Source organism: Ochotona curzoniae, unplaced genomic scaffold, assembly GCF_017591425.1.
Source record: "Ochotona curzoniae isolate NIBS_2020 unplaced genomic scaffold, NIBS_Ocur_1.0 contig_908, whole genome shotgun sequence".
In the NCBI taxonomy this organism is placed as follows: domain Eukaryota; kingdom Metazoa; phylum Chordata; class Mammalia; order Lagomorpha; family Ochotonidae; genus Ochotona; species Ochotona curzoniae.
In genome coordinates this window covers 1,964,170-1,976,571 of record NW_024466607.1, presented here as the reverse complement: position 1 = coordinate 1,976,571, position 12,402 = coordinate 1,964,170, and the positions used below count along the sequence as shown (strand labels likewise).

Below are 12,402 nucleotides of genomic sequence, written 5' to 3'. Positions count from 1 at the left end.
AGCACTGGCAGCACACTGCCAGTGGGCGCTGCTCTGGGCGCGGGGCAGCCCCAGGCTGGGGTCAGCAGTGGCAGCACACTGCCAGTGGGCACTGCTCTGGGCGCACCTGGCCATGACCTGAGCGCAGCCACTCAAGGCACACACCTCCCCTGCATCACGGGGCTACAGCACGAACACACTTCCCGGCAGATACTGCCACACGGCGTCGACTGCCTCCAAGGGCACGGCTCTTCCCCAGCCTTGCCGACACCCTGACCTGGCCATTCTCACCCAAGGCCTGGCCACGCCCTCTGTGCCCACAGAGCCTCCTAAGACATGGTTGAGCTGGCTCCAAACACACAGGGACTGGTTCTCAGTTGGATGGAATCCCCAGCAGATGCCCTTCCTTCCTCCAGCAGCACCCAAGGGTGCCATCTGGTGACGGGGTCTGAAGAAGCCACAGACCACACTACTGTCCTTCATAATTAGTGCGCGTGCCAGATGAGAAATGAAAAGTGCAAGCCAATGTGTGTAGGGCTGCACCATCTTTCCCTAGAAAACGTTCCTGCTCTTGTGACACATTCAAAACCACATGGAGAGGCTGGTGCTGTGCTGCAACAGATTAAGTCCAAAAACGACTTATTTTAACAAAAAAGTCACACTGAAGTAAGGATCAATTTCTGCAGATATGGGTCAGTGTGAGCAGAGCAACCTGGCCCGAGGGCGCAGCCAGACAGTGAGGACCACGCCCCCTCCCCTGCCATCCCCACGCGCTCCACACTCTCACGGTCCCAGCAGCTGGCCGTCTGGCCACAGTGACCTCCAGAGGGCCCAGCAGCAGGTGAACACGCTGCCCCTCCATGTGCCCTGCCCAGGACGGTGCACCCAGAGCCACGCCTTACCCCGGGGTTGAGAAACAGGTTGATGTGTTTATGCAGCAAGGCTTGATTCTGCTGGTTGCCTGCACAGAAATTCTGCAAAAATTCATGAGCCAGCCGCATGATCTCCTGCATCTTGGTGTCCTCAGCCTGTGTGGGAGCAGAAGGACCCAGAGCGTGACCTCAGGCTGCCCGCCAGCACCTCCTGCGCCCTCACGCCGGCATACCCCAAGTCCTCAGGGGGCCTCGGCACCATGTTACCCCCAACCACAGTGCCCTCATCCATGCAGTGGGCATACCCCAAGTCCTCACAGGGCCTCGGGCACCATGTTATCTCACATGGATGCCAAGACCCATGCCCACCAAAGACAAAACCTAGGAGCTAACCTTTGCTCCCAGCCAGCAAAATCATCTCGGATCACACAGCAACCCAAACGCGGGCCCTGGTGTGGGCTGCCCACTGGGCCCCTGGCTGCCTCACCCATGTAACAGTGTGCCTGGGGGCACTGCAGACATCCTGTGCAGCAGCCTGCGTGCAGGCCAGCCCTGCTCACAGACCACACCGTCAGCGGGCAAGGGAGAGGGGAGCTGCCCCCAAGCGGAAGCCTGGGCAAGGCTGGGCATGTCACAGCCTCAGGCACAGATGGCCGAGGCACCCACCTTCTCATAGGGGATCTGCAGCAGCTCCAGAACCACGGCGTGTGCGCCCATGTTCCGCAGAAGGCGCTGTTGCTGCTTCCTGCTCTTCCGCACGGAGGCACTCTCCTGCACGCACAGTTTGCTGAGTCGAATCAAAATCTGGCAGAGAAAGACACGTCTCAGAGAACCAGATACTGGAGCCGGCCGTGGGCGCAGGGTTGGGAGAGGGGGCGGGAGAACCAGACACCGGAGCTGGCTGCGGGTGCAGGGCTGGGAGAGGGGGCAGGAGGCAGAAGGGGTCTCTGCACACAGCACCCTCCAAAAGGCAGACACAGGGTCCCTGCTCACTGCACATAGCCAAATAGACAGACAGCCAGGGATGCAACTTCTGGAACAATCGTAACAGACACAGACAGTCCATCTAGAACAGGCCTACCAGGACCCCTGCCTGCTCTCCGGACAGAGCTCCCAGCCTCAACCTCCCACGGGGCCTACTCCTGAGCAACGCGAGCCAGCCCCAGGAGAAAGTCTCGGCAGGCATGTCATCAAACCTTCAGTGCCATGCCCCAGCAGCATCTGGGGCTCAGCACAGGTGGAGGAAGTACAGCCACACGCCAGAGCCAAGGCCAAGGTCAGAGGCAAGATCCAAGATCCAGCCCTGAACCTTGGAGCCTTGCTTCTCCCACTTCACTTTCCTCTCACAAACCCTACACCACGGGGGCTGGTTCTTCAACACAGCCCTCAGAGCGAAAGCGCCCCAGGGAAGTCACAGCGCAGACGGCAGGCAGCTCACCTCCTTCACCACTCTGTAGTTGTAGCTGCTGGCGCTCTCATGCTTCTGCGACTTGTTGTTGCCCTCCTAGGAACCAAAGCAAGGACAACTGTGGTGTGCGCCGCCCTTCAGGAGAGCACATAACTCAATGCACCGGCCCCGCAGGACAGGCCGGCAGCCAGGTCACAGGCCAGGCTGGTGCCCACGCAGGTCTGTAAGGCAGCCAGGTTACAGGCCAGGACGGTGCCCACATGGGTCCGTAAGGCAGCCAGGTCACAGGCCAGGCTGGTACCCACATGGGTCCGTAAGAGAGCCAGGTCACAGGCCAGGCTGGTGCCCATGCGGGTCCGTAAGGCAGCCAGGTCACAGGCCAGGACGGTGCCCACGCGGGTCTGTAAGGCAGTCAGGTCACAGGCCAGGCTGGTACCCACATGGGTCTGTAAGGCAGCCAGGTCACAGGCCAGGCTGGTACCCACGCGGGTCTGTAAGGCAGCCAGGTCACAGGCCAGGCTGGTACCCACGTCAGTCTGTCAGGCAGGTGCCATGGGTCGAAGGCAGCCAGGTCACAGGCCAGGACGGTGCCCACATGGGTCCGTAAGGCAGCCAGGTCACAGGCCAGGACGTTGCCCACGTGGGTCCGTAAGGCAGCCAGGCACTGAGCCATTCTCTGGGTAATGCTGCAGCCGACATTCTGGGACAACGCTCACCCTGGCTGTGGCACGCAGGTCTCTGGGGACCAGGCTGCACCCACCTCACCCCCGCAGGCTGCGTCCTGTGACACCTGCTACCCGCGTGCACTCTGCTCACCTCTGCCTTCTTGTGTTCATTTTGTCCAGAGGCGCCGTCCATGGTCTCGTCGGGCCCCTGTCCCTTGTACACCCAGAGCTCGGACTTCTCCACGATGGACCGCAGCTGGTCCAGGTCCTGTTTGATCTGCTTGTAGTTGTCCACATCCTGGCTGGTCACCAGCAGCTGAACCTGAACCGACGCGATGTGTCAGAGGCACAGCGGTGTCCTGGCTGGGGTGCAGCCCAGCACCGGCCCCCTCGCTACCTGCTTGAAGGCCTGCAGGACTTCCTGCCTCTGACTGAAGTGCCGGAAGAGCAGCTGCAGAGCCCCCGACACCAGGGGCGGGTAGTCGTGCATGGTCAGGTGCAGCAGCACGCGGAGGAAGGTCCGGCCGCCATGGTCGTCCAGGTCTAGTGGCGTGTTCTCCTCGCTGGGGAGCAGACGGGAGGACAGACCACGAGAGTTACATGTGTCTCTCCCAGCCCCTCCGCAGTTCAGACATCTGGCGCTCTAGCCACTTCCTGCCTGCCGACTTCCCCTTCGGCCAACACCATCTTAACTTGCCCTGCGCTCCACAGAGGGGGCAGCAGCCTGGCGAGATGTCACCAAGGCCATATCCTAAGCCATAGCCACGGCCCTCTGGCTGTGGGCAGACAGGCATCACGGTCAGATCCCCTGGCCCCTGTGTATCTCTAGCCTGCAGCTCCCTTGTGTCCTGGCACTGACCCCCAGTCCTGTACTAGGGAGCTTCAATGAATCCAACAGCCCAAAGGCTCACACTGCTCCAGACTACCAAGCTACAAACTGGAGCAAGCAGGACTGTCCACTCGGAGGACCACAAAGTGGACGGATCAGAGCCTGTCCCACCGCCTGGGAGGTAACCGTGGGCTACTTGTACCAGCACTGAGCTGCAACAGCCCCACCCCTGGCCGGGCAGGCAAGTGTGCTGACGCAAGCCGCAGAGAGGGTGGGCAGGGAGGACTACTACCCTGCACTGGCCCAGGAGGGGCACAGGGCCGTCTCCACCCAGACACCCAGGGCAGCTCAGAATCTGCCATCTTCCTAATCAGAAAGCATGCTGCAGACTCCCAGGTCCTGAGGTTTATGCTAACCTTGACAACCCTGCACAAGAGTCCTTCAAAGAGTTAGCCAAGAAAGTGGGATTAAAAGCCAGGCTTATCTTGGAGCAAATGAACTCAAACGCATTGATTTTCTTACAACATGCATCTCTCCAGCAGCTTTGTGAGCACACCGAGATCTTGGGATCTAGCTGTGGCACACGCGCGTGCGTACACACACACACACACACACAATCAAGCCAACTGAGCTAACTCCCGCTGGAGTACTAAGGGCCCCAAGAGGGCACCCAACTGACCTAGGTGCAAAGACATTTCGACCAAGACAATCATAGAAACGGCCGTGAGGGCCACAGAGGGGCAGCCTTCCGTGTGGCCCTCACGGCCCCCTGTGACACGGCAGCCGCAAATACACTTGCCTTCCTCCAAAAATGCCTTCTGCTTGCTCCTCGATGTGTTCAAAGTCGAGAGCGCCTACAAAGTTAGGGACGTGACGTCAGAAGCAGGAAGGCCAGGACAAGTTTGCCGAGGTGCATTGCAAACGCCTGAGAATTGGCCCCGACCCCACTGGGGACCAGCAGACACTGCCCACACCCTCAGTCCCACTGGGAACCCCGGCAGACACTACCCACGCCCAGCCCCACTGGGAACCCCGGCAGACACCACCCACGCCCAGCCCCACTGAGAACCCGGGCAGACACCGCCAATGCCCAGGCCCACTGGAGAGTCCAGCAGACACCACCCACGCCCAGCCCCACCAGGGAGTCCAGCAGACACCACCCACGCCCAGCCCCACCAGGGAGTCCAGCAGACACCACCCACGCCCAGCCCCACTAGGGACCAGCAGACACTGCACGGGCCCCGGCCCCACCGGGGACCAGCAGACACTGCCCACACCCAACCCCACTGGGGACCAGCAGACACCACCCACGCCCAGCCCCACTAGGGACCAGCAGACACCGCGCGGGCCCCAGCCCCACTGGGGACCAGCAGACTCTGCCCGCCCCGGCCCTCGCTCCACTCTCTGTGGCCCTGGCTCAACATGCCGAAGCTGCAGGGTGCTCATTAGCAATCACAACCACCCTCCAAAGCCCTGGACCTCTGCTTTGCTTCCAGAAGCTGCCACATGGAGCCACCTTGCCCACACCCAGGCCCTGTCCTGCCTGGCAGCCCATGCCAGGGTGACTGACCTGGCACGTTGCCGGGCCCTTCTTGGCTGCTGTTCCCAGACGATGATGCTTCTGAAGTCTGCGAGTTGCTTTCGTCAAACTCCCGCTTGAATATGCACAGGAGGCAGGAGATGCGGTAATCCAACCGCACATTGAGAATGAACTGGGGAGGCAAGTGGGAGTGGAGGCAGATGGTTACACGGCCACGCCATGTCCACACACGAAGCCCCTGCTCTGGGACGCCATGCCCCCATAGCAGGTCTCCACTTCGTGGCGCCATGCCCACATGCCAGGCCCCTGCTTTGGAGCCCCCTATCCATGTCAGGTCCCTGCTCTGGGGTGCCATGCCCACACACTGGACCACCACTCTGAAATGCTACACCCACATGCCAGGTCCCTATTCTGGGTGCCATGCCCACACACCAGGCCCCTGCTCAGTGGCAGAATGGCCATTGCCAGGGCCAACTTAGCTGAGACTTATGACCTAGCAGTCGCTTTAGCGGACTCCAAGAGGCCTCCCAGGGCTCCTGCCGTAAGGTCACAGTCCTGGCCACCGAGACACCCAGCCCATCACCTAGGCCTGCCCCACCCCGTGGACGCACACTGCATGGCAAAAAACACAGACCACAGTGATGTCACAGCCACGTGACGCTGCAGCAGCAGCAGTAACTGCGGGCATAACCCAGGAAGAGCACAGGCGGCTGCTGAGAGCTGCAGCACATGGAAGATTCCTTTCCTATCAAAAGGGAGCCTGGCCCCGACTTTGAACTCAGGCCTGGCTGCCTGCAGGAGGCACAAACCTTGGCTGCCTCCACTGTGTCACTTCAATTTCCTCCCTGCCCACTGCAGCAGATGCCCTGGCTCCTATCAGCTGGTGCTGCCCCTGGACCCCAGGACCTCCTGAGCTAGAGGGTGCCCACGAGGGGACAGCCTCCATTTCAGCGGGCTCACTGAGAGAGGAGCCCCCACTCTTGCACAGCCTGAGTGGGTGGCAGCAAAGCCATGAGGGCCGAGACGGTTTGTTCTCTCGTTCCTGGAGCCAGGACTCCACCCTCTCTGGCTGGGGCCTCAGAGCTGCACATACCTGGCCCCCAGTGCCCCACAGCCACAGCAGCCGCCTGTGGCACAAACCTGCCTGGGGCATCTGTGTGTGACCCTGGGTTTCGCATCCTCCGCAGGACACACAGCAGCACGTCTGTCTGCGCTGCTGCCCACCCAGGGACCCTCAGTGTCCTGTATATGCTTCACACTCCATGCAGCCGAGTCCTGCTGCTTTCCATGGTCCCCATGCCACCCCAGCACAGCAGTGAACCCTGGCTGCATCATCAGGATGCCCTGCTCAAGCCACTGACAAAACTGAACCCCACATTCACCCCCCGAGGGCCTTGTTTGTAAGCTGGGACCTGCACAAGGGCATTCTAGGGCCCCATGAAGGCAGTGTCCCCTCAAGCAGGCAAGTCCTGCTCCCCTTCTCCCATCCCCGCCTTCTTGGCAACACGCCCCGTGTCCCTGCTCACCGCATACAGGCCACAGTGAGCTGTGTGAGTCACTTGGACCACTAACAAGGTTTCCTTTCCGCTGGAACCGAGAGCCCTTCCTCCTCCACAGAGCCCACGCAGGCGCATCCCATGGGCGCTCCCGGGGCAGCTCCCCTGCACCCATGCTCCTGAGCTGGGGAGCGCCCGTCTCAACCCTCTCACGAGGCCTTGGGGGGCACACAGCCAGCAGTGCATGGTACACAAAGGACGGGGTTGCCCTGCTCCTCCCAGATGACCACGGAGAGCAGCCTGCCCTGCGGCACTCCTGGTCACTGTCCCTGGGGACGCACAGGCCGGGCCTGGGAGGCCTCTGCCTCCAGACAGGCAGGAGACTGCGAGTGTCCCCCCCATCCTGGTGCGCACAGCAGTGGGGTCTCACCGACACTTAGTTTGGTGAGGTCTCAGATGTTGGAGGGAAAAATCTCCAGGAAAGCCTGTGCTGGCTGACCACGATTGTGGACCAGGAGCAGCCACACAGGAAAGGGAGAACTGAGCCATGCCAGAGACCTGACACACCCAGCACGGGGCACGAGGGCCGTGAGGTTCTCCTACTGGGACCCCACCCACTCCTGCTGACACAGGAAGCCGGCCCTCACACACACACACACACACACACTCACACAAATCCTATCAACGTAGACCCCAAGAAGGTGGCTGCCAGCACCAACACCGCTCCCCATGTGGTGGCCCTCCCTTGGTTCATCCCTCGCCCCGCCCCTGCCCAAGGGACCTGGGACTCTGCTCTCACTGCCCTCTCCACCCTGAAGACTCCTGGATGACCGCACAGCCAGCCCCACACAGTGCTCCCAGCCCCACACAGTGCTCCCAGCCCCACACAGTGCTCCCAGCCCCACACAGTGCTCCCAGCCCCACACAGTGCTCCCAGCCCCTCGCCCAGTGACTGAGCCCTCACCCATTCAGACACAGCTCACACTCTGCCAAGCACACCCCTGCGTTCCCAGCCAACACCCAGGTCTCAGTAGGCGGGAACATGACCTGCACTTTGCTGGGGCTCCCCAGTGCTCACAGAGACCCTGCTGCAGTAAAAGGCTGCTGAACAAATGGGGAGGGTCTCTGCAGAGCTGAGGGCACCTGCCCTGAGGGAGGGGCACCAGGCAGGGATTCCTCCAGAGGCGGACAGGGAGTGAAGTCAGAGCCAAGGGGCAGGTGGGAAAGAGGCGGACGTGAGAAGCACGCCCAGTCAGGAACTGCCATGTGGATGGGGGCCGAGGGAAGGAGCAACTGTCCAAGGGACCAGGAGGAGCCGGTCACCACGACACCGAGCAACAAGCTCAGGATCCCACCCTACCCTCCCCTGAGCAAGGAGCAAGGAGCGGGCGTCTGGAGTGAGGCCCTGGGAGCAGCCTCCCACCTGACAACTGCCCAAGCCACCCTGCACCTGCCCAGGCCTCTGCCCTGACCCCTGCCCAGGCCGCCCTGCACCTGCCCAGGCCTCTGCCCTGACCCCTGCCCAAGCTGCCTAGCCCCTGCCCAGGCCTCCAGGTCCCTGGGGGCAGCCTCCCACCTGACCCCCGCCCAGGCCGCCCCGCACCTGCCCAGGCCTCTGCCTGCCCAGCTCGCCCTGACCCCCGCCCAGGCCGCCCCGCACCTGCCCAGGCCTCTGCCCTGACCCCCGCCCAGGCCGCCCAGCACCTGCCCAGGCCTCTGCCCTGACCCCTGCCCAGGCCGCCCCGCACCTGCCCAGGCCTCTGCCCTGACCCCTGCCCAGGCCGCCCCGCACCTGCCCAGGCCTCTGCCCTGACCCCCGCCCAGGCCGCCCCGCACCTGCAGGATCTCAATGATCTTGAGCTTCGTGTCCATGACCATGATGTCCTCCTTTTCGGGCTCCGCCTGCTTCACGTTGCCCTCGGGTGCAGCGGCCATGGGGGTCACAGGCAGAAAGCCACCGCCACGCAGCACCACCTGGGTCATGAGCTCCCCGACCCCGTGGATGGACCTCATCACGTTACTGCCTGCCGGGCCAGAGACACGGGTGGAGTGTCACTGCACGGCGCTTGGTGCACACGCAGCCTGACTGGGGCGTTGAGTGCGCCTGGCTCCACAGCACGCCCAGCACCCAGGCACCAGGACCCACATGCCCAGTACAGGGTGGTGAGTGCGGAGGACGGGAAGACATGGGCTTCAGAAGCTGCGGGAGCAGGTCCGTGGGATACTACAGATCCCCCACAGGACCAGGGCGCAACAGGCACGAGGCACGGTGTTGCTTTGGAAAGCAGCTTCTCCTTGGAGCACTGTGGTGCCTGTGGCTCACTGCCTGTCCACTGGATGCTCATGGAGAGTAACAAAAGGCACCATGGAACAGGACGACCCAGCCTGGCATCCAGTGCAGCAACGTGTGCTGGCTGCAGGGGGCCCAGGACTGAGGGCACGTGCCTATGAGGCGGCTTTCTCTGCTGGGGGAAATTTACCAAGCAGGATGCTGGCACGGTCGCGAGGCTGTGTGAACTGGGGCCCTGGTAGAAAGGGGAGTCTGACAAACAGCGCCCAACTCACACTCTGACGGGGTTCACAAAGGTGGGGAGTCCCCTCTCTGTTCCCCCCAACCCTCTCTGGACAAAGGGCTTCCTGGGTGTGAAACTGGTGAGATTCCTCCCCAGGTCTGTTACCCAGTGGTACCTGACAGGGCAGCCCCCTTGGCGCTGGGCAGAGGCTGGCGCCACCCTTCAAGGGACTGGGCACGGGCAGCACCGTGCTGCGCAGAACACTGGGTGCCTCCGGGGCAGCCATCCTCCTGCCTACAGAGGTCACAGGCTAATCTGCCTCCCGACCCAGTGCAGGCGTTCAGCAGCAAGCAGGCTGAGGTCCTGTCTCACCCCTGACCAACAGCATGAGCAAGGATTCCCACACAGGAGAGACCCCGCAGGGCACTGCTGCAGGGCCCAGAGCAACGGGCAGAGCTGCCCACGCTGAACACAAAGCTAAGCCAGCGAAGTGGCCCTCAGTCACGGGAGGCCACGCCACGATCGCCCGCTGTGCCACAAGACGCTGACAGCGAAGGGGCAGGAAGGAAACGCTGTCGCGGGACCGGCGGGCACCGCCAGGACCCCACCCTGCCCACCGTACCTTTGCTTTCCTCCCCCTTGGCCATCTTGCTGACGGGGAAGATGGTCGTCACGTGCACGCAGTCCAAGATGGCCAGGAGGATCTTGGTCAGCCGCAGGAGGTCAGAGAAGTTGTAGAAGCCGAAGTAGATGAGATTCCTGGCCAAATTCACGACCTGTCGGACACACGAGCACACAGCGCTGGCTGGACGGGGAGTGGTTTACGAGCCACAGGTTTTTCTTTCCTTTAAAACCTCCTCCATGGTAAGAGAAGGTGTGCACCGTGATCTCCATGAACAAAAAGTTTCAGGAATCAGAAAAAGCGAAAAATAGAGACCTGCCCAATGATTCTGCTTTGGGGAGTTCAACTGACCGAACCAACCAGTCTCCCCAGCTTCCCGCAGGCTGCACCGGGCCAACCAAGCCCAAGGCACGGAGCAGCTCACCCCACAGCAGCATCACCCACTCCCACACGTTCTGTCTTGCCCACAGGTGGAGACGACTCCAGGCGCCTTACCTCAAAGGTGAGCTTGTTCTTCTCCTTGTCGGAGAACGGGAACCGCTGGCAGACCACGTCGCGCAGGTACTCCTCCACAAACTCCATGGTCTGCGAGAAGCGCTCCTTGGTGTCGTCTTTGGATGCCCCGCTGCTGTCGTAGCTGGAAGGGAAGGAGGAAGGAGAGGCGTGAGACGCTCGGCTCTGCCCAGGCAGGCCCCCGGCGCCACGGCCAGCCTGCAAGCTCAGCCGCGTGCCCTCGCACAGGCAGCTCTGCCACCCGCTCCCCGGCACGTCACAACGACGTGTGCATCTTGTATGTTCCGGAGGAAACGAGCTACAGCAGCAGCTTCCGCACCCTCTGCCCTCTAACACCCCACGGGGCTGGCACGGGGCCAGGACCCATGCTCACTCATCAATGGCGATCTCAGAGGGAATCTCCGACCAGAGGCGGGCGTATTTCACAGGCGTGACCTGCTCCTGCGGGTCCCGGTCCACGTGCATATGCAGCATGAGGCGGCAGAAGGACGCCCGCAGCTCATAGGGCAGGTTTTCGTCGGACATGCAGCGCAGGATCAGGTCCACGTCCAGCTGGCCCGAGATGTCGTTGATGGCCAAGTACTGGCGGTCCAGACACATGCGAGCAAAGAGGTTCAGCTGATACCTGAAGTGACAGGGTGGCGACAAGAGGGCGTCACTGGGGCGGAGCAGGGAAGGGGGCCCGCAGCTCAAGCCCCTAACCAAAGAACGGCTCAGCTATGCTGCAGACAAGGGCGGGGCACGACCCTTGCACGTGTCCTCTGCCTTCACTCAGCTGTGTCTTTACCTCAAGCACGCAGCAAGCCCTGAGCTGCCGCCTGCCTGGGCATCAGAGACTGGGAGGAAATGCTGGAGAAAGGCACTGCCAGCACGAAGTCTGACTGACATATTTACACCACGTCTGGAGCCTGTGTCACACGAGCCACTCTCATTCGTGTATCTGAGCGACATCGGATGGAGTCAGGTGGGAGATGCCACCCTCTCCCGAGGCCCTCCATGCACCTGGCAGACACCCTCCTCGGTCACCTGGGACAGACCTGCAGGGGCCGGTGCCCAACCCACAAACACTGACCCCACCATCACCACTGAACACGGAATGAGCGCACACTCGCCACCGCCCCAAGGAATTGGGGAAATCCAACTTCGGACGAAATCCCAGGATGAGCGGAGATTAAAAAGCATCAAAACACGCGCAGCTGGCCATGGCTGTCAGCCACAGCAAGAGGAGTGGACAGCCCTAACACGGGGTTAGGATTCCCGGAGGAAGTACAATGCACCAGCACCCCCGACCCATCCCCGGGTGTGCAAGAGCCCGGCGGGCACAGGCAGGCATGCACAGGACACGCCCGACAATGAGGGCCGCTGCTGGCCGCAACGCCGCAGGAACCAGTGTGTCCTGTGAGCCAGGAGGCCGAGCAGCCCCCGCAGCAGAGACGCACGTGCACAGGACTCCGCTCAACCAAGACAGAAGCGGCCCTGCGTGTGGGAGGCAAGGCTGCGTGAGGAAGGGCGGGTGGGGCCCCTTGGGCAGAATCCTCACACGGACAGGTGCACCCAGCGTCACACACACAACACAGGTGTAAACCTGTGGAGGGAGGGACACGTGCAGGCCAAGACGCGTGTGCCATCGGGCAGCTGGAGTGCCGCCGCGCCACCCTGCCCTGCCCGCCCTTTTCTCTCTCCTCTCTGGCCCTCTGAGCCGTCCACCCCTGCTGGCATGCCTCCCGGCAGGGCTGAGACACTGCAGAAGTGATGAGCAGTAGAAGACATGGAAACACGAACAGGGCACAGCAGGGAGAAAACCGCCGGGGATGGAGACAGCACGCAGGATGAAGGCAGACGGAGCTCGGGGGCCTGGGAGAGAGCAGCAAGTGCAGATGGCAGAGCGTGGCTAGGCACAGACGTAAGCACTTCCATGCGTATGTACAGCTGTATACACACGTGGCTCTGTGGGATCAGCACCCC

At 62.2% G+C, this 12,402-nt stretch overlaps 1 protein-coding gene across 2 annotated transcripts in view; it reads right to left on the bottom strand.

The window, feature by feature from the left end:
- The window catches only part of ITPR1 (inositol 1,4,5-trisphosphate receptor type 1), a 215,994-nt gene that overhangs the window by 96,229 nt on the left and 107,363 nt on the right, over positions 1 to 12,402 (bottom strand). For both annotated transcript variants that reach the window (XM_040995101.1, XM_040995102.1), the window contains exons 21-31: positions 10,811 to 11,062; positions 10,420 to 10,561; positions 9,925 to 10,078; positions 8,626 to 8,813; positions 5,324 to 5,465; positions 4,553 to 4,607; positions 3,322 to 3,487; positions 3,076 to 3,246; positions 2,290 to 2,355; positions 1,518 to 1,655; positions 882 to 1,007 (exon numbers count right to left, since the gene is read on the bottom strand). In XM_040995101.1, the coding sequence (XP_040851035.1) occupies positions 882 to 1,007; positions 1,518 to 1,655; positions 2,290 to 2,355; positions 3,076 to 3,246; positions 3,322 to 3,487; positions 4,553 to 4,607; positions 5,324 to 5,465; positions 8,626 to 8,813; positions 9,925 to 10,078; positions 10,420 to 10,561; positions 10,811 to 11,062 (1,600 nt within the window). The remainder of the gene's footprint in view (positions 1 to 881; positions 1,008 to 1,517; positions 1,656 to 2,289; positions 2,356 to 3,075; positions 3,247 to 3,321; positions 3,488 to 4,552; positions 4,608 to 5,323; positions 5,466 to 8,625; positions 8,814 to 9,924; positions 10,079 to 10,419; positions 10,562 to 10,810; positions 11,063 to 12,402) is intronic.